Source organism: Crocodylus siamensis, chromosome 8 (assembly GCF_052110815.1).
Source record: "Crocodylus siamensis isolate JL-2025a chromosome 8, ASM5211081v1, whole genome shotgun sequence".
NCBI lineage: Eukaryota > Metazoa > Chordata > Crocodylia > Crocodylidae > Crocodylus > Crocodylus siamensis.
Window position 1 is genome coordinate 51,589,078 of NC_143402.1, and position 20,535 is coordinate 51,609,612.

At 58.7% G+C, this 20,535-nt stretch overlaps 3 protein-coding genes across 9 annotated transcripts; 2 read left to right on the forward strand and 1 right to left on the reverse strand.

Annotated features, from left to right (window-relative positions):
* The first annotated feature begins 3,123 nt into the window (after positions 1–3,123).
* Positions 3,124–7,485, forward strand: LOC149858455 (selenide, water dikinase 2-like). The gene is made up of 8 exons (XM_090058982.1): positions 3,124–3,425; positions 3,602–3,705; positions 3,920–4,027; positions 5,053–5,207; positions 5,409–5,499; positions 5,580–5,679; positions 5,958–6,170; positions 6,638–7,485. Exons 1-8 carry the CDS (start codon positions 3,392–3,394, stop codon positions 6,874–6,876), a joined length of 1,044 nt encoding a protein of 347 aa, XP_089915108.1. The 5' UTR covers positions 3,124–3,391; the 3' UTR covers positions 6,877–7,485.
* A 147-nt stretch (positions 7,486–7,632) lies between these two features.
* On the reverse strand, positions 7,633–12,307 carry IKBKG (inhibitor of nuclear factor kappa B kinase regulatory subunit gamma). 2 transcript variants are annotated; one of them, XM_090058974.1, is made up of 15 exons: positions 12,142–12,307; positions 11,830–12,003; positions 11,383–11,534; positions 11,146–11,235; positions 10,761–10,871; positions 10,498–10,562; positions 10,229–10,285; positions 10,001–10,112; positions 9,792–9,910; positions 9,569–9,721; positions 9,382–9,478; positions 9,124–9,273; positions 8,794–8,936; positions 8,585–8,652; positions 7,633–8,365 (listed from the first exon to the last, which is right to left on the reverse strand). In XM_090058974.1, exons 1-15 carry the CDS (start codon positions 12,296–12,298, stop codon positions 8,217–8,219), a joined length of 1,797 nt encoding a protein of 598 aa, XP_089915100.1. In that variant the 5' UTR covers positions 12,299–12,307; the 3' UTR covers positions 7,633–8,216. The 2 variants fall into 2 exon arrangements, with proteins under 2 accessions (XP_089915100.1, XP_089915099.1); XM_090058973.1 differs by having other exon boundaries at positions 11,344–11,534.
* A 117-nt stretch (positions 12,308–12,424) lies between these two features.
* Positions 12,425–19,560, forward strand: G6PD (glucose-6-phosphate dehydrogenase). Of its 6 annotated transcripts, none has more exons than XM_090058975.1 (13): positions 12,447–12,580; positions 12,994–13,121; positions 14,529–14,566; positions 14,643–14,751; positions 14,918–15,135; positions 15,592–15,750; positions 15,846–15,971; positions 16,096–16,189; positions 16,956–17,142; positions 17,481–17,716; positions 18,447–18,523; positions 18,600–18,692; positions 18,849–19,560. In XM_090058975.1, exons 2-13 carry the CDS (start codon positions 13,002–13,004, stop codon positions 18,937–18,939), a joined length of 1,548 nt encoding a protein of 515 aa, XP_089915101.1. In that variant the 5' UTR covers positions 12,447–12,580; positions 12,994–13,001; the 3' UTR covers positions 18,940–19,560. The 6 variants fall into 6 exon arrangements, with proteins under 6 accessions (XP_089915103.1, XP_089915104.1, XP_089915101.1 ...); XM_090058980.1 differs by having other exon boundaries at positions 12,468–12,570; XM_090058976.1 differs by lacking the exon at positions 12,447–12,580 and adding an exon at positions 12,729–12,870.
* The last annotated feature ends 975 nt before the right edge of the window (positions 19,561–20,535 follow it).

Consider the following 20,535-nt stretch of genomic DNA (forward strand, 5'->3'; position numbering starts at 1 on the left):
GTGCATCTGACAATTCAATATTGAGGGGATAAGCAGAGCTAAAATTGAATATCTGTCCAAAATTTTGGCAGAAATTTTCATTGATGTCCTTGCCCTTCAAGAAACTTATACTGCAAATAACCATCAGCTACAAAATAAGGGGAGAGTCTCTGGATTCAGGCTGGCTGTATCTATTAATCATTCCACCTATGATTAGTGGCAATTTACACTAAAAAAATAACATCAACAACTATAAAGTCACATCAACAAGCTGCATTGAAGATATTTACATAATCTCAGTCCAAATTTCTGACATGACAATAATTAATGTATACAAACCACCAGCCAACCCTTGCCTTACCTCCCTTATATCACCCAAACATCATCTTAGGTGACTTTAATAGTCAACACAGTTTATGGGGATATCATCACAATGACCAAAATGGGAATAAACTTCTAGACTGGAAGGTGGGGGAGGACCTTGTATTAGTCTATGACATGAAAGACATAGTTACTTTCCACTTAACCCTACCGGCAACAAGACTATATACCCGATTTGTGTTGCATGATGCAGAGCATTGGCAATGCATAGGGGGTGCACGCAGGTGCACGTGCACCCCCTAAGTTTAGCCACACACCCCCTGAGATTGGCCGCTGCTGCCAGCGGCATCTGAGGGCAGTTGCCAATAGCCACTCAGTGCTCACCACTGCTCCACCCCCACTGCCACAGCCATCTGTGGGCAGTCCCTGCTCAGCCCACTCTTGGTGCCAACATCACTGCAGCCACTGGTGGCCAGTGCCCACTCACCGCTGCCACACCCCCACCACCTACGAGCAGTCGCTATGCCCCCCAGGCTCAGGAAGCATGAGGCGTTCATGACACAGAGATCCCAACAACCCACCCCTCCTATACATTGCAAAGTTCTTGACAACTTTCCACACACTCATCATAGGCCAATTTTATACACAGTTAGAATTCAAATTCCAATCATCAAATAAATTCCGAAGCCCAGGTGGAACTTTAATAAAACTGACCGGATCTCCTTTGTCAAACAAACTGATTTGAATATAAGCTGGATAAAACCCACAAACAAAAATTATGTGAGATTCCTGGGTGTAATAAAAGGATCTGCTAAGAGATGTATCCCAAGAGGATTTTAAAAAGAATATATACCAAGGTAGAATGAAAACAGTGATCATTTTTATAGGGAATTTAAAGAAAATGGTGATTCTACAACTGCCACAGAGCTCTTACAATCTCTGGACAAGGCTCCAAGAGAAAAAATGATACATACAATAGAAAATCTTAATTTCACCCATCCAGGTAGGAAGGGCCTGGGTTCTGTTATGCTGATTGGGCTCAAGCACGAAGTTTCAAGACCCAAAATCCACATTAGACTGGAAGCAATACCCAATCATATTGTTCACCTGTCTAAGGCTCTGACAAGACAAGTGAAATTACATTTAAAAGCAAAGAAATGCTCTATTGCATCATCCCCTTCCTTCTCCCAACCTTTTATTGTACACGAGATGCATAAGGCCCTTACAGCCATAAAGGAAGGTAAAGCCAGAGGCATGAATGAGATATGCCCAGGATTCTTAAAACTGTATAGCCCAAAAACTATTCAATGGCTAGCAAAGTTTCTTACCACTATTTTGGAATCTGGAAAATGATCAGCTTTATATAAGAGGACAAAAATAATAGCAATAGTAAAAACTGCTAAGGATCCCAATAAAGCTGACAGCTATTGCCCAATACCTTTATTAAGTGTAACTTACAAATTATTAAAAAAAAAATGACTGTAGCAGGCCCACCACGCCTGACCCACCTCTGCACCACAGCATAGTGACTGGGCTGCAATAAAGCTATCTGGCACTGGGCCAACTGGAAGAGCCCGGGGGATTGGCCTGGAATCTGGAGGCAGCAACCTAAGAGAAGGCCCAGAAAGAGACATGGGGGAGATGCATGCTAGGGCACCGGAAACAGGTCCGGGCACTCTCCCCACTGCTGGAGCACCCAGGAGAGAGCTGGACACTCGCCCCACCACCGGCAGTAATCTGGCTGCTCCCCACAAAGCCAGAACACCCAGGGGAACACTCAAAGCTGTTCCTGCCACTAGCGCACCAGGGACACAACTGGATGCTCCCTCTGCTGATGGAGTTGGGGAGCACCCTACCTCGGACACAGCAGGGTGCCCCTAATGGTGAGAGGGACAACAGCTCGTGCCGTACCCCCACAGGCAAGGTTTCCTCTAAGGTGCACGGCTACACACAACTAAAAGGCCGGGCACCAGGAGAGGCTGGGGCTGGAGCCTGGCGCGGGCTCTGCCGGCTCCGGGGAAGTGCTCCACTCCCCGGCATCAAGGCCAGGGAGTGGAGCACTTCCCTGGAGCTGGTGGAGCCGGTGTCAGCCGCCCGCCCCAGCCTCGCCTCACCTCGGGGACCAACCGCTGCCTGTCCCGAGTGAGGCTCCGGGACACTACGGGACACGTCTCCCGAGGCCATGCTGCGGAGCGGAGCAGTCTCCCAGAGCCGGAAAAGCCTCATTCAGAGCAGGCAGCGGCTCCTCCCTAGGTGAGGCAAAGCAGTGATGGAGGCTGGGGCGGGGGGCTGGCCCGGCTCCGGGGAAGTGCTCCACTCCCCAGTCCTGATGCAGGCGAGCAGAGCACTTCATCGGAGTCAGCGGAGCCCACGCCAGGCTCCGGCCCCAGCCTCTGGCCCCCAGCTCCTGCCCCTGGCCCCAGCCTCCCAGCCACCGGCCCCCTCTTATAAGTGTCGCACGCCGGACCGAGGCGGTGCGCTCACGGACCGCTACTCCTTAGAAGGAACATTGCACACAGGCACCAGGAAGGCACTGCCCGAGATGCACCGTCTCGTACAATTTGGGTATTTTCGCCAGATGAAGGCAGGAGAGTCCTAACAACACCTCCAAGGGGCGTCGCGACAAGCCCTGGGCACGCACCTGAAAGGCCCCCCCCACCGCGCCATTTGCTACGCTCTGCGCGGGGGAGACGCGAACAACTACGTTTCCCGTGGTGCTTTGCGGACATGCGCACTAGTACAGACTGAGACGCGCGATTTCCTCATCGAAGCGGGCGTCTGGGGGATTCTCGCGAGATTAGCGGCAGACCTCGCGCCGGGCGGAAGTGGCTGCCCAGGTTTCTGATCCAAGATGGCGGCGCTGGCGGGCTCTCCCTCGGCTGTGGCATTGCCGTCCACGGCCGCCGCTACCCCGGCCCCACCGCCGCCTCCAGGCTACCGGCCCTTCGAGCCCGAGGCTCTGGGGCTGAGCCCGGGCTGGCGCCTCACGGGCTTCGGGGAACTGCGCGGCTGAGGCTGCAAAGTCCCGCAGGAGACGCTGCTCAGGCTCCTGGCGGGACTCGGCGGAGCCCGCGCGGCTGGGGAGGGGCCCATGTCCGAACCCGGCGCCGCGCCCCCCGCCCTCGGTGAGCGCCCTGCGCGCGGCGGGCTGGGGGGGCAGGCGGGCCTCGCAGCCGGAGCTGGGGTTGGGGGGTGGCATCGATTCCGGGGAGGGCACCGGGCCGAACCCGAGGCCGCTGTTGTCGGCGGCCAGGACTTGGTAGCGGCCTCCGGTGGCGGCTGTTTCTCGCCCCCCCCGTAGGCATCGGGATGGACTCATGCGTCATTCCCCTGAGGCACGGGGGCCTCTCTCTCGTCCAGACCACGGATTTCTTCTACCCTCTCGTGGAGGATCCTTACATGATGGTGGGTCCTACTGGGGAGAGTCCCCACATCTGAGCCCCTTGGTGGGGCAAGCAGCTTGCACAACACCCTGGGAGGGGCTGAGGACAGTCTTTGGCTGTTGATCTGTGGCAGAGGGAGGGGGCGTGGATAGGCCAGCTGGCTGCCCTTGACTAATGGGAGTGTTTGGGGAGCCTGGAGCTAGGCCTGAGGCACAATCCACATGTCCCTGTCTTAGGGTCGCATCGCTTGTGCCAACGTGCTGAGTGATCTCTACGCCATGGGCATCACAGAGTGTGACAACATGCTGATGCTGCTCAGTGTCAGCCAAAAGATGACTGATGAGGTGAGGCTTCATGTGTGGGGGTGGGTTTTCCTTACAGCTTTCCCACTGTGCCCCATGTCCCATGAGTTTTGCTTCTCACTGCTAGTGCAGCTTGGATTCCCAGGCCCCAGCAGCACAGTTTGGTTTCCTTGCCATTGCCCAAATCTGTTTTTTGTGTCAGGGCCCTTAAGCTGGCTCATGGAAAGGAGGGGAGGAGCCTTTGATTTGGGCATGGTGCCAGTGGAGGGGGAAAGAGCCACTTGGGTTTCATGCAGGTTCCTTCTCATTGGAGTTATCTGCGTACTCCCCTGCCACGTGTCTTGCAGGCAGCTCCCAGCAGCATTTCTGAGCCCTTCGTCCTGCACCCTTCTTTCTTTATCTTAGTCCAAAGCCTCCCTCATGTTTGTTTGCTCACAGCCAGAGCCTCTAGACTCCTTTGTCCTTCTTTCTCTAGGGTCAGATGCAGGAAGGCTTTAACAGGTTTTGAGTATAGGGAATAAGCAGTAGTTCTGATGTCTCTGGACTTCAGTGAGGCTTTGGAGGCTGCCTTGTGTGTAGCCAAGCTTGACAGACACAGTGCTAAGGAAACAGCTGATGGCTGGGCAGTTGTATCCAATCATTAGCAATGGTTCAGTAGCAAAGAGGCAGCAGTTAGGGGCTGCAAGAGTTTGTCTCAAGCCAAGTACCATCTTAGGGATTGTGGAGCTAGAGTAGAGCACATGCTGTGTTGTCAACTGCTGCAGGTGCTTAGTAGGATGGGGATAGAATGGAAACTGCCTGCAACTGGTTAGAAAATGTTCTAGCTTATCTGCAGCATGATAAGACTAAGGACAAGTGCAAAGTTGTTAGTCTTTGTCTGTCCTTCCAAGGCCAGCTGTTCCCCACCTCCATGTCAGTCCCCTCTGCATGAAGCACAAGCTCCTGGTACAGCTCAGGTTCTTTGCCCCACTGCTGCCTCTGGAGTGTCCATTCCCCATCTCCCCAACAGCTGAAGTGCCACCATCTCCATTTGGTGGTTTACCCTGATCTCTTTCCCAATTCTCCAGGAACGTGAGAAGATCATGCCACTGATCATCAAAGGCTTCCGGGATGCTGCAGAGGATGGCGGCACATCGGTGACAGGTGGTCAGACTGTGGTGAACCCCTGGATCATTGTTGGGGGTGTTGCCACTGTGGTCTGCCAGCCCAATGAGTTCATCATGTGAGTTGTGGAGGGCAGGTGTGAGTTGTGGGGGCGAGGGGGACACTCCAGAGGCTGGACCTCTGCTGCCTACAGGACTAGAACAGGCTGCAGGTGTGCACACACTGGCTGCCTGAAGGACAGGGTTTAGAGGGGTGGCAGGGGGCATGGGGGCCTGGCAGGTGGAGCAAGGTGTGCAGCTCATGGTCGTATCCTTTCCAGGCCAGACAACGCAGTTCCTGGTGATGTGCTGGTTCTCACGAAGCCCCTGGGTACACAGGTGGCTGTCACCGCTCACCAGTGGCTGGATAACGTATGTACTCCCCAGCTCTTGTGAACTCCCCGTAACTCCTGTCCCCTCCTGCATTTTCTACACTCTTGCTTCCTCTCCAGCCTGACCGGTGGAACAAGATCAAGCTGGTGGTATCCAAGGAGGATGTGGAGCTGGCCTACCAGGAAGCTATGTTCAGCATGGCGATGCTGAACCGAACAGGTTGGTGCCCACAGCAGGGGCTGAGGCCTCCAGGGTTCATGGCACACCCTCTCTCCTGGTACCTGGCCACGGGGCACAGTACCAGGTTGGAGCAACAGCAAGCCTGTACCATGGCAGGAATGAGCAAGCCCTTCCCCCCCACCCCCCACCCCTTCCTTGGGGAAAGCAGAGAGTGCCTCGGCCAGAGAGCAGGAGGATGAATAGCAGGAGCCAATGCTTTTGGGCTGGTATATGAGGCCATACTAAGTTCTCCATTCACCTACCCCTCACCTCTGCAGCAGCCAGCCTGATGCACACATTCAACGCTCACGCAGCCACAGACATCACGGGCTTCGGGATCTTGGGCCATGCACAGAACCTAGCCAGGCAGCAGCGCCACGAAGTTTCTTTTGTCATCCACAATCTGCCCATCATTGCCAAGATGGCTGCGGTCAGCAAGGCCTGCGGGAACCGCTCTGGGCTGCTTCAGGGCACATCTCCCGAGACCTCAGGTAGGGCAGGGTGGCCCCTTCACCCCTTGTTTGTCAGACAAGGTGCCAGGATCAGGCCGAGCATGAGTCTGAGGGTCTGTGTCTTGAGGGCAAGATAGGTCTGGGGGTGGGCCAGGCCTCAAGCTGCAGGGCCAAGGCAGCACAGGAATGTTGGGTGCAAGAGTTCAGGTGATGGGGGCTGGGTAGAGGGCAAGAGATTGGCACTGGCAAATAGGGAGGGGTCCAAAGCAACCCCCTCCACCCTCAGGAGCCTGGTGACCTTGGTCACTGAGTTTCTAGCAGCTGTTCCAAGCCTGTACGCACCCTCATTCCCCTGCACTGACCTCCATATCTGAGACAGTGTCCCTAGCTAGAGCCTGGATTTCAGCCTTCCCAACGGCCGGGCAGTCGCAGGGGCAGGGAAAGGAGTGGTACTGAGGTTAAGGCTAGGGCAGCATTCCTGCTTACATGGCACCCCATCTCTGCAGGGGGGCTTCTGATCTGCCTACCCCGAGAGCAGGCAGCACGCTTCTGTGCTGAGATCAAGTCCCCCAAGCATGGTGAGGGCCACCAGGCCTGGATCATCGGCATCGTGGAAAAGGGCAACCAGACTGCACGCATCATTGACAAGCCCCGCATCATCGAGGTGACACCTCGGGGGGCTGCAGCCACTGCCTCGCCCACAGACAACACAGCTGGGGCCAGCCCTGAGGGTGCTGCCTCCTGAGAACGCCGAGCCCCCTTCCTCTGGGCCCTGTAGCTGCTGGGGTTAGCTGGGCACCTCAGCTTTGGGAATGGGAGCTGGCTGCTCCCTCTCCTACAGGGGCCTGCCAAGCTCAGCGCAACTCAAGGAGGACGGTAACCTGCTCCCTTTCCCCAGGCCAAGACCACTGGCCCCAGGATGCTGCCTCCCCCCCCCCTCCATCCTGATTCCAGGTCACGTGGCTGATTAATTCCAACACGTGGCAGGTTAATTATCAAGGGCAAATGCAGGCAGAGGTGGTGTCACTTCTGCTGCCTCTCAACTGCAAGTGATCAATATGCGTCTGGAATTATTTATTGTAATATACTTGCTTTCCTTGGGGGGCCCTCCCTGCCTCTACCAGACTGAGCAGCTGGTAGGAAGGTTGGGAGGGCTTTGGTTTAAGCTACTCTGGCTGGGCCCAAGCCTCCCCCCCTGCATGAAGTTCCTCCCCTTAAACCCGTCCTGGGGCCAGGAGGAGCTGAAGACCCTGGAAGGGGAGGGGAGGGGCATTCGCATCCAGCGCGGGTGGGTTATTTCTGGAGTTGTAAATTCTTGGTGATTTGTTCAATAAATGTCAGTTTCTAGACCTGCTGTGGGTGTTGCTCTGGTGGCAGCAGTAGGGTGAGCTTCTGGGGGGTAGCTTTTGCCAAGGAAAAAGTCCCTGCAAGGAGTAGTGGAGACCACTTTTGAGATGCCTAGGGGACAGACAGGAAGACAAAGGACCTGAGGGCAAGAGACTCAGATTGGACTTCAGGATTTAATCAACATTAAAAGGAAGGTGAGAGCCTAGACCCAGCCACCACAGCAGAAGGTCAGTCACAGGGATGAAGAACCAGGGGGCATGTAAAAGTACGAGGGCAGCACGATCATTGTAAGGCACTGAATGGTGAGCTATGGGAGAATAGAGAGGTTATCCCCTATCCAGTGTTCCTGAGGCAGGGGCTGAAGCTTCCTGCAGCCCCCTGGGCTGACTAAACAAACAGGCCATCAGACACAGGAGAGGGAGAACCATGCCAGTCCATTTATCTGTCCCCCCCAGCCCTGAGTAGCCTCATCCCTGAATTACAGCAGATCACTTTCAATGTTGCACCAGGCAGGAACCCAGCCCTTCCTGCTTCCCCCACCCCAAAGGCACCAAGGAGGCCAACAGGAAGCATGAACCCAGGCATCCAGAACCAGCATGACACTGATCAGGTGAAGGGTACAGCTATCAGGGGTGGGGGGAGAGAAACAGCCCTTGCTGGTCCTACCAGTCCTCCATGGGGGAGGGAAGGGGGAAGCAGAGAGCAAGCAGGTCAGGCCCCCCCAGTCTTCTCTAGGCATCACTTGATGCAGTCCATCACGTGGATCTGAAGTGTGTCCATGTCGGGTGCCTGATACTGGCACTTGGGGCAGCATAAATCTGGCTGCTCCTCAGAGATGCTCCCCCGGCGTGGTGCAGCCTGGTATGGCCCCACAGCCAGGGGGTAAGCTGCGGGAGTAGGATGGTGGGGAATAACCACAGACATGTTCATCAGCATCTCCTCTGCTCTGCCCTGCCCTGCCATCTCCAGAACCTACTACCAGCCCATGATGATGACCACCCCCATAGGGAGCTGAGCCCCAGTGATGCTGCTGTCTATATGGCAGAGGGTATGACAGGAGCCTGAGACAACAACCCTGGAGAGAGCAGGGTCCTCTAAGCACTCACCTGTTGGGGGCACAGGCAGAGGCGGGCGCACCTCTGAGTGTCGGTTCCGCATCTCCTCCATCAGGGCCCTGGAACACAGTTGGGGGCAGGGTCAGGTGCAGCCCAGAGCCCTCATGCCCATGTTGGGTGCCAGGGAACTGGTTCCTATTCTCACCCCCTCCCCAACCTCTCCTCTGCATAGCCCAGGTGGGAGGCACAGGGTGTCTCACCGCGTGGTGCCGGCAGCATCAGCTTTTAGCACCTCATAGTCACGCTGCAAGGTTACTAGCTGCTCCTGTAAGTCCTCACGCTGACCGTGCAGCTGCTCCCGTGCCTGCCGCTCCGCCAGGAAGTCAGCCTTGTAGATGTCAGCCTAGGGTGGGGACAGGTACTTGAGGATTCACCTGTACCTTTGGCCTATGGAGCATCCCTCAATCCCATCCTGGCCAGCATGGGATAGCCAGGCTTCCCTGGCCACCTCCCCATGCCTGCAGCCCCACATCATGTCTAGACATTTCCCAAGGAAGGAAGGGCGGCAGGACACGCTTCCAAAAGCCCACCTGGGCTTTGAGCACGGGGATGGTCTCCAGCACAGCCCGGTGGCACTCAGCCTCCTCCTTAAGCTTGTCGATCAGCTCCTGCTTGGCCACCAGCGCCTCTTCTGCCTGCTGCAGCTGCTGTGACAGCTCCTCCAGCTGCCACTCCGAGGCCTAGATAGGGACATGTGGTCTGTGCTGCTGTCCCCTACCACCCTGGCAGTGCTGCCCCAAGGCCAGGAGGATGACCCACATGCACACATGCCCTTGCTGGGGACCTACCTGAGCCCTCTTCTCACCCTCTATGCTGTTCTTGATGTGGCTGTCATACTCCTGGAAGAGCTGGTGATAGGCCACCTGCAGCTGTGCCAGCTTCCGCCTGCAACAAGCAGACCATGGGGCCAGGTTGGACCCTTTCCCCCAGCTCCAGCCCTGACACCCCCGGCAAGTCCTGGCATCCCTGCCTCACTTCTCCTCCGTGGCGCCCTGCCGCTCCACACGCAGTGCTGTCTCCAGGTTCTGGGCCTGCAGCCGCAGCTGATCCAGCTGCACCCCATGCTGCTCCTGCAGAGCCTCCACATCCCCCTCCACTTGTCGGCGCTGCTCCGCAGCTGTCCGTGCCCTGCAGGGAGGCAGGGTATGAGCTAGTCCCCAGCACTGAAGGCACCCCACACCACCTTCAACACACTCACCGCTCTTCCAGCGCCTGCTTCTCATGCATGCAGGTTTCCAGCCGGCTCTGGCTCTCTTGTAGCTCACCCAGCAGTGAGGTCACCTGGGCCTTCACCGAGACCCTGTCCTCTGTCACCTGCTGTGGGGAGCAGCTGAGGCCGCATCAGCCCCAGCCCCAGGAGGCCCAGCTTGGATGCCCCTGCCCCAAGGGTGAGAGGGTGGCACTCACCTCCAGCTGCTTTCTTAGGGCCTGGAACTGCTGCTCTGTCTCCTGGCCTCGCACTTCCAGTTGGCTCAGTTCCTCCCTGACAGATGCCAGCTGCTGCTTCAGCTCAGCACACCTTGGGAAATGGGGGCAGGGGGTGATTGTGACTGGCACAGTGCACCCATACTGCCTAACCCCCCTTCCCCCAGGGATTCCATGACCATGGCACCCCCTGGGCTCCACTCAACACACTTGTTTTCCGTTTCCTCTAGCTTCCTGTGCAGCTCCTCAGCCTGGTCATCTCTGATCCTGGAGTGGGGGTGGGGGGAAGACAGAAGGGTGAGGAGGCCCCAGAGGAGGTTGCCTGCTTCACAGACAGCCATCCTTCCCCCAACCGATGCCTTCCCCCAAAAGGAGGCAACTGAGTGAGCCAGGATCATCCCTCATTTTTGGGGGGGGGGCATGGGGGGGCACCTGCAGGCTCCTTCCAGCCCCCCACTCAACACATGCATGGCTCTTACCTGTTGTTCCCAGCCCCTTGGAAGGATTCGGTCTCCAGGAGCTGTTCAGCTAAGGCACCGCTCTCCTGAACACACCAGAAACTGTTCAGCCCTGGCCTCAACCCCCATTGCCAGCTCAACTGCCTGCCCTTCCTCCCCCACCCCCCCAGGAACTGGTGTCATGTCCTGCCATGAGGGGCCACACTGCCTCCCTCAGTGGCCCCACCTCAGCTCAGACAGGAATCAGTACAGATACCTCCAGACCCCCCCTCCAGTACCCTCACCTTGACCAGCAGCCTCTGCTGCTCAGTCTGGTTATGCAGTGGCTTATCTCCCAACAGGAGGGTGTCTGCTTCCTTCAGCACTGCCTGGGTCTCCTTGCTAGGGTCAAGAGCCTGGGGGAGAGCAAAAGCAGGGTGGCAGGCAGGGGATGAAGGGCCAGGCATGCACCCTCCTGCAGGGGCTGCTTGTGCTCCCTCCAGCGCCCTCTGCTGGGAGACAATAGGCCTACCCAACTCCTCCGCCTAAGTCCCCCGGCCAAATCCCTTCCCCCTCAGCTGTTTAGGGGAATGGATATGGGGCAAAGTTAAGATGGAGACAAACATGGGCACAGCAACCCAGACATCTAGGCTATGCTCATGCAGAACCTCCTGCCCCAGAAGCACTTACCATCAGCGCTACAGGTGTCTCATGGGTGAGAGTCACGGTATCAGCCTCATCCAGCCCAGCCGGCTCCAGGGTACGTGGCAAGGATGGAGGCTGGGGAGAGAACGAGACAGTGTCTCAGAGACCCTCTCCGTATGCCTCCAAGGGAGAGGGTGAGTGGGAGTGAGGGAGACCGGCAGTATGACCCAGCCTCCCCAGTACCTGACAGGGGCTGCGCAGCCACTCAAGCTGTCGCCGCACCTCCAGCTGTTCATTCTGCAGCTGCTGCACCAGGGTGCGGGCCTCATGGAAGCGCAGCAGGAGGAAGTCACGCTCCTTACGCCACGTGGCCTGAACTTGCTGGAACTCCTGGCATCGCAGTCGTAGTGCTTGGTTGCCCTGCCGCAGGGCCTCTGCCAAGCCACAGGGGGAGTACAGAGGTGTCAGGGCCAGCCACACCCTCCCTGGAGCAGCCTCCACTGGCCCCCAGCGCCAAAACCTGCACCAGCCCCAGACTGGGGAGGGAGGGGGATCACTGTTGCCTAGAGGTGCTGTGGACTACATGCTCCTTGCCTGCTGAAGCCTCTTCAGGGGCACCGGGAAGGCCAGGCCGGGGCCCGGGCCCAGCCCAGGAAGCAGCTGATGGCCAGCACAGCCGGGGCACGAGGGTGGGCAACGAATCCCCGGCCGAGCCCCCAATCCCCTTACCCTTGAGGTCTTGGTTCTCGGCGGCCAGGCGCTGCCAGGCCTCGGGGTCCGGCGCCTGGGGCAGGGCGTTGGCGTCAGCATCGCTCGCGGGGCCGGCCCCATCACCGCCCCCCGGCGCCACCATGTCCGCGCTGCGCCGCCGGCGGGTCCCGCTCATCCAGCCCCGACGGGCCCCTGCGGGCGGGGGCGTGGGGGGGACGCCTCAGTTCGCTTGTTCTGGGATCAGGGCCCCGGACGCCTGCATCCCACCCCCATGGCGGGGTTCGGACGGTCAGACCCCACCTCCGGGCAGGGGGAGGTCTGCCGCAATACCTGGCCACTCTCGCCCCCGCGTCGCACTTCCTCCTTCCGGTCTCGCTGTTTTGTTTACCCCGGAAGTGTTACTAAGACGACCCGGAGGCGGAAGAAACTTGGGAAAGGGGCGTCGGGAGTTCAACTCGCCATAGCCGGGAACTTCCGCATCCGTCATGGCGGCACAGAGCGCGAGGCCGTGACGTCAGAGGCTTTGTGACAGCTCTCCCTTCCCTAACCTGGACGCTGGGTGGCCCAGCCCGGGAGAGCGGGGTTCAGTCGCGGGGTGGGCCAACCGATCGGCTTCGTCGCTGATTGGCTGGAGCGGAGAGGCGGGTCCGCGCTGGTTGCGGGGCGTGGCCGGAGCCTTGGCAATGGGGAGCCGCGAGCGGCGCCGCGGCCCTAATCCCAGCCCCTGTCCGGATCCTGGTCCAACTCCTCAGCGAGCAGGTAGCAGCGGGTGCGTGGTCCCCTCCCGCGGGGGCGGGGCCTGGGCACCTGGTCCCTTTCCCAGGGGGCGGGGGATCCCGGACACGGGCCTTGCCGTGCCGGCCCCTGCCCGGGTACAGCTGCGGTGGGGGTTCTCCGCTCCCTCCTGTCCCCGCCGAGCCCGCCCGTCCCTTCCTCCTTTCTTGCCCCCCTCTCTCTTCTGCTTCCCCTTTCCCCTTCTGCCCCGCCCCCACTTCCCTTTTCTCTTCTGCACGGCCCGGCCCTTCCCTTCTCTTCTCTAGCCCGGGCCTGTTGCAACAGGTAGGACCTACCTGGTTGGCAGGGCCCGGCCAGGCTAAGTCAGGCCAGGACGGGTGCCCCACCCCCAGCGCGTGGGCGTGGGCTAAGCTGTCCCTGCCACACACCCCATTTCTCGCTCACCAGGCCGCACCATGGCCAAGCCACAGGAGCTCAGCCGCTCGCAGGTGTGCGGGATGCTGCGCCAGGAGCTGTGCCAGGGGCAGGACTTCCACCCAGCCGATGCCCATGTCTTCATCATCCTTGGCGCCTCTGTGAGTAGTTCTCCCATAGTCCCTGTCCGCTGCTAGGGCCCCAAGCCCAGGATTGGTGTTGGGGCCAGGGCCTGGGAGCAGCCCTTGAGCTTAGGGCCCTGTAGCAGGGCAGGGGCATCTCCATGGGGCTGTGCCCCTGCCCCCTCCCAATACTACTAACTTCTGGCCTGGTTTTCTGTATCATGGCCAGGATGGTGCTGTTCTTTCCCTGGAGGGTCCCCACAGTCTCCCAAGAGCCTCTTGCTGTTGAGGGGGGTTGGGAAGAGTGACAATCTCCTCTGTTTCTATACTTCTTATTTGTGCACACAAGGAACCCAGGTATCTGGGATGCAAACCAGTTCTCCCTCTCTGCTGTACCACCCTGGGGGCTGGGAGTGAGGTTGTGACCTCCCATCAGCCTCGCAGCCTGGTGCTTTCAAACCCACTGCCCTGAGGTCACCCTCTCAGACCTAGGGGAGCTGGTGCCTCCCACCCATGCCATCTGTGCCCCATGCTGCTGTTCCAAGCGTGGCCCCAGCAGGAGTTTTTGGGCGGGTGGAGGTGGGGAGTGGGCAGAGGGTACCCTGAGCACCCATTGTTGGGGGTGTCAGGGGAGCCTGGCTCTGCTAAGTCACCATGAGTGCAGTCCTTGTGCCCCAGCCTGCCCTAACTTGGCATAGACCATGGAGCAACACGCCCCGCCCCCCACACCCACACCCACACACACACCCTCCCTCTCCCTGGGAGCTACATACAGCTTTATGGGCAGGGGATATTGGGAGGGGGTTTAGGACATACTGAGCCCTCGTTCCTGAGCCAGGATTGGGACCAGAGGAGCTTGGGGGCAGGGCAGTCAGCCAGCCAGTGCCCTGGGCAGGGGGAGGTTCTTCCTTGCCTTGCAGTGGGGAAATGGAGGCAGTCCTGGAGCTGGGCCTTGGGACCCTCCTCCACCACCCCAGGCAGGCTTGGTCAGCTGTTGAGTGTTTGTGGTAGATAAAGGGCAGATAAAGGAGGTGCCAACACTGCCGTGAGTCTCTGGCTGCCAGGGGATGCCTGGCTCCTTGCCAGCACTACCCCCCCCCATCCCTGCCTTTTGTCCAGGGCCCAGCCCCCTTGACTCAGCAGATTCCCATTGCTTAGCAACCCCAAATCCACCCCTTCCCTGCCCCTGGGCAGTCACAGCCTGGCAACAGTTCCAGTCCTGTTGGGTGGCGTGAGCGGGCCGGCCACTGCAGGCGGGGGAAAGCCTCCGTGACCTAGATAGAGGCACAAAAGTCTCACAACAATGGGGCCAACAACAGTGCTGTGTCAGGAGAGGGGGGCAGGGTACAGCCATTGGGAAGGGGCTGGTTTGGAGGGGTCCTGGGCTGTGCCCCATTGTGATGCCCATCCTCCGCTTCTCTCTCTCCCTCTCCCTCCCCCTCCCAGGGTGACCTGGCCAAGAAAAAGATTTACCCAACAGTCTGGTAGGTGCCAATCCCTGCCCCCCATCCCTTTCCCAGCATTCCCACAGCTCTAATACACCACCCCCTTCTACCACAGGTGGCTATTCCGTGACGGACTTCTGCCTGACGACACCTACGTTGTTGGCTTTGCCCGCTCTCAACTCACCGTGGCTGACATCCGGCATCAGAGCGAGCCCTACCTCAAGGTGGGGGTCCTCTGTTCCTGCCCCAGAGCTGGGGTCAGGGGGGGTGGATCCTGGAGCAGGGTGTTGGAGGTGGGAAGCTGTTTTGGGGTCCTCCCATGCCCTGGGGCTGGGCTTATGTCTTGGGGTCTGGGTTCCCCTAGTGACAGGACTTCTCCCCACATGACAGGTGGTGCCAGAGGAGCTGGAGAAGCTGGAGGCCTTCTTCTCCCGCAACAGCTATGTGTCAGGGCGATATGATGAGCCTGCAGCCTTTGCCCGCCTGGATGCCCACCTGCGTAGCTTGCCCAAGGGCAACCAGGCCAACCGGCTCTTCTACCTGGCCCTGCCCCCCAGCGTCTATGAGGATGTCACCCGCCACATCAAGGAGGCCTGCATGGGCCAGGGGTGAGGTCGGGGGACAGCAGGCCTATGTGTGGCAGGCATGAGGTGCTGGGGGCTGAATGGGGGTGGGGGGGCAGACCTGTGTGGAGCGTGGGCTGGGGACTGATATGGAAGGAGTCTATGCAGGGCAGGGGCAAGGGGTCAGAGGACACAGGGCTGGTAGTAAGGGGCTGAAGACTGAATGGGGCAGGCCTGCATGGGCCAGGGGTGAGGGGGTGGTGGCTGATGGGGCAGCAGATCTGTGTGGGGCGGGGGTGAGGAGCTGGGGAGCAGGAGTGGGGGGGGGGTCAGAGGCCATGGAGCTGGAGGATGAATGGAGGGCCTGCATGAGCCAGGAGTGAGGAGCCTCACGGGGGTGTGGGGAGCGGGAAATCACAGAGCGGCAGGACAGATGACAGGCTTCAGGGCCAAACCAGGCTGCAGCCACACGTAACATGCTCCCTCCACCCTCTTCTCCAGGAGCTGGACACGGGTAATTGTGGAGAAGCCATTTGGCAAAGACCTGGCAAGCTCAGACAAGCTGTCAAACCACATTGCGGGGCTCTTCCGTGAGGACCAGATCTACCGCATTGACCACTATCTGGGCAAGGAGATGGTGCAGAATCTCATGGTGCTCAGGTGGGCACAGGGGCGGCCAGTTCCTGGCTGTGGGGACATGAGATCACAATCCCTTCCATAGCCCTTCAAACGCCCTGTGCTTTCCTCCTGGGCAGGTTCGGGAACCGGATCTTTGGGCCCATCTGGAATCGGGACAATGTGGCCTGCGTCATCCTGACCTTCAAGGAGCCCTTTGGCACAGAGGGCCGTGGTGGCTACTTTGATGAGTTCGGCATCATCCGGTAAGCCAGGGCAGGGCACTCAGAGCGGGGCAGGATGGTTGGGGGCCATGTTCTTAAGGCCCAAGGAAGGGCTGTGGAGCTGGCACTAACCCCCCTTGTAACCCTCCATCTTCCCACCCGGAAGCGATGTGATGCAGAACCACCTGCTGCAGATGCTCTGCCTTGTGGCCATGGAGAAACCAGCTTCCACGCACCCCGACGACGTGCGGGATGAGAAGGTGGGTGCCAGGATGTCTGAGGGGCTCCAAACCTGGCCTGGCCCTGGGGGGGATCTGTCACCAGGTCCTGGGGGGCCGGCACTGTTGACAGCCTCCTTTCTCTCTCCACTCTGCCCTGCCCAGTGCACCTGGTGTGTGTGCTTTTTATCCCACTTCCCCCCACCCCTGACCACATGTTCACATCCTCCCAAATCTATCCCAACCTCTACTGTCATCCATCTCCATGATGTGTGTTCACTCTGGAATCTACTGATAGCATCAGTCATGTGGGTGGGGTGGGGAGGGGATCCTTTCTGACCCCACAGGGGAGCCAACAAAGTCTGAAAGCCGAGGAATGAAACTGGACACCCTCAGGTTTGCTCTGGTGCTGGGAAAGGGTCTTGGAGGCAGGAGAGTCACCGCGATGTCAACAGCTCACTTCCTCCTTGTTCTTTCCCTCCTTACCCTGTCCAGTTCCCTGACATACATGCTTTATAATCCATCTGTTTTTCCTGAATCCATTTTCACCCCTGCCATCCTCTCATGCATCTCTTCCACACCCCTGCAGTTCATCACCATGTGTGTTTATTCTAGAATCTAATGACAATGCCAGTCATGCCAAACAGGGGGAGGGGAAATTCCATCCGGATCCCATAGGGCAGGCAGCAAAGCTCAGAAGCCTGGGAATGAAACTGGCCATTCTTTGCTCTGCTGCGGGGCCTGGGAAAGGGGCTGGGGGCGGGTCTCTGCCCTTCCCTTGACCTGCCCTGGGGGCCTGTTCCCACAGGTGAAGGTGCTGAAGTGCATCTTACCAGTGGGGCTGGGTGACGTGGTGCTGGGCCAGTACATGGGTGACCCCACAGGACAGGGTGAGGCATGCCAGGGTTACCGTGACGACCCCACTGTGCCTCCCGGCTCCAACACTCCCACCTTCGCCACTGCCACCCTCTATGTCCACAATGAGCGCTGGGATGGTGAGTACCCTTCTTTTGGGTTGGGGCAGGGGCTGTGCTTTATCCCCTTGCTCTGGTTAACCCCTTCCTGTCTGTACTGGTGCTCCCTGTAATGCTGAGTACCTGTTGGGCAAAGTGGAGGCTTGCTTTATTTAACCCTTTCCTGTCTGCACAATTGCTGCATCTGTGCACGAGAGTGGGGAGAGAACCCTCTGTCCTTAACCCCCTTACTGCCCTCAGGGACACCATCTGTGTTGTAGGGGAGGTGGTTTCCTCTATTTAACTCCTTCTTGGCTGCACAGTAGCTGTCCTGCTGGGGGAGTGAGACCCTGCTGCCCTTAACTGCCTCCCACCCACAGGGGTGCCATTTGTGCTGCGCTGCGGGAAAGCGCTGAACGAGCGCAAGGCCGAGGTGCGGCTGCAGTTCCGGGATGTCCCAGGTGACATCTTCCAAAACCAGTGCAAACGCAATGAACTGGTGGTGCGGGTGCAGCCCAATGAGGCCGTCTACACCAAGATGATGACCAAGAAGCCTGGCATGTTCTTCAACCCCGAGGAGTCTGAGCTCGATCTCACTTATGGCAGTCGCTACAAGGTACTGCATCCACCCCCTCCACCTCCCCTGGGCTAATGGCTCCCACTATTACAAGGGACCAGGGTTCCTTCACCTGCCCCCTCCCAGGCTTCCACTGCCCCCCTGCAGTTGCTCTAAGGCTAGAGTATCACAGCTAGGCAGTCCAAAGACAGGTTTGGGCCCAACCACGTGGCCTGTTACGAGCCTGCCCCAGGGGATGAGGATGTCAATGTCTGGCCACTGCCAGGGTGGTTTGATGCACTAGAAAGATCCCAGTCAGATGCCAGAGAAAAGCAAAACCTCCCCCAACCTGTGCTGATCTGAGCAGGGGATGGAATTCCTTCCTGACTGCAAGACAGCATCAGTGACCCTGAGCAGAAAGGCAAGATTCTCTAGCCAGGTTTGAGTCCCAGCATTGACGCAACCCTGTTGCATCCCCCAGCATGGACTGCAGCCAACACACGGATGGGCCGAGAAATAGGGTGGGGGTGGGAGGGAAACAACCTCTGTGACCCACCATTGTGGATGGTGCTCGCTATCAGTGATGCTACTGGAACTATCAATGATGCTAGTGTGTGTAGGGGAATTTCTTTCTAGCCCAAACACTTGGGAAGGAAACCAAATGCCCCCTGCTCTGCCCTGCAACCTGGGGACAGCCAACAGGACCCACCTCTCCCCTCCACCTGAAGCTGCAGGCCACCCAGCCCAGCTCAGGTAATGCCCCCCATCCTCCCCACCCCATCTCCCCCAGGATGTAAAGCTGCCAGATGCCTATGAGCGCCTCATCCTGGACGTCTTCTGCGGGAACCAGATGCACTTTGTGCGCAGGTGGGTGCTGGCCATGGCCCCTTCCCCCTGCCCCCACTCCCTAGCTGGTGTCTCTAACACTGTTGCTCCCCCTCAGCGATGAGCTGCGCGAGGCCTGGCGCATCTTCACCCCCCTTCTGCACCAGATCGAGGCTGAGAAGGTCAAGCCCATCCCCTACATCTATGGCAGGTGAGGGCCATGGCTGGGGCCTAGCAGGATATGGGTGGGCCAGGGAGGAGGGTTCAAGGGCAGGGCGGGGGCTGCCCCATTTCCACCCCTACGCATACACACACATGTAAACATACAGTGCTGACCTGAGGGTGGCCGGGGGGGTCTGTCTTCCAGCCGGGGCCCCCCCGAAGCGGACGATCTGCTGAAGAGGGTTGGCTTCCAATATGAGGGCACCTACCGCTGGGTGAACCCCCACAAGCTCTGAGCCCTGGTGCCTGCTGCTGCCCACCTCCACCTGTGACCCCCTGCCCCCAGCTCTGTTTAGCTATGGTCCCTGATGGGGCAGAAGGATTCCCTCCCCCACTCCAAGACCAGGGCTGGGGAAGGGAGTGTAACTCCCAACCTCTCTGCCAGCTGCTAGAACCAGATGTCACACGCACTCCCACCCACAACTCCCCACACCCTACCTCCCACACAACCAAACACACCTACACCCCCCCTTACACACATCTACACTCCCATACATATACTCGCACACTCAGCAATGCCCACATTCCCATACATATACTTTCACCCACCCACACCCACTTCCATGCACAGTTACACTCCCCCGAACACACCCACACCTACACTCTCACTTCCTCCCCACACACAGACGCACACTCCCACAGACACTACCATTCACCCAGACACACTTCCCACCCCTACAGCCCCACTCCTACTCCATGAGACTTTGTGGGGCTGGTGACAGGGACCCAGCCTGTTGGGACTGCACTCCACAGCCCCCACCCACTGCTGCCTGCTACGCTGATAACATTCCAGCCCCAGCCATGGCACCGGAGCCAGGCACATGCTGCCGACATGTTAATAGAGATTGTGGCCGTCACTCTTTGCCTGTCCATCTGTCTTAATACCTGTGGGTCAGTTCCCCGCTGAACCACACCCCCCTCACAACATCCTAGCACAGACCAAACCCAACCAGGTCTCAGCCCCTTTATTTGGCAAGGGGGGAGAAGGGGTGCTGCTCCCCTAACTTTTTCCCCCATGTGTCCCATCCCATAATCAACCCCACATGAGAATTCAGGGTGCTTCCCCCTGCCTTGCAACCAGAGCACTACCCTGGCTGGCCAGAGCTTTTCCAGGTAGGGTACCCTCAGGGAGCCCTTCTCAGTCAAGACTCCTGGATTCTCCATGGCCTAGGCAGAGAACTGAATGAGATGCTTGCTTGTGCATGCTGCATGGGGAGGGCAGAGAAATAGGGGAGGGGGTTCAAACCTGGACTCCCTGCCCCCACCCCTCAAAAAAAAAAAAAAAAGCTGAGCCTGGCTAGGCCTCTCAGGGTCATGCTAAGGGCATTGCACACTGGGATACTTCCACGGCAATAGAGACAGCTCCTATCATCTCCCAGGGGTGCTCCCACACCCCACAGGAGGGAGTCAAGGTGGGAGAGGGGAGGGGAAGCTAACCTAACCATGGTGTTGGACTGGAACAGGGTCTTGCCCTCACAGACCCAGGAGCAATAGCTGCCCCTTTCCCCCCCCCCGCCCCCAATCCACAGCCTGGCCAGGATCCCCTTGCAGCCAACCCCCCTGGGGGGGACCACCCTCCTGCTCCCCCACCTCACTGTCCTCGGTGTGGTCCAGGGCACAAGGGGGAGAAGTGCAGATGCAGTGCACACTCATGAACAGCAGGTTGAACTGGAGGGAGGGTGGGGGTCAGTGTCTTCGCCACCTGTATGGCCTCTTGCACATGGTTGTAGCAGCCCCCAGGCCTGGTCCTACTTGTGATGGGCCATAGACCCCTCCCCCCTCAGCAGTCTCTTTGTGCCAGGCCCTGTCATGGCATTCCTGATGCATCATCC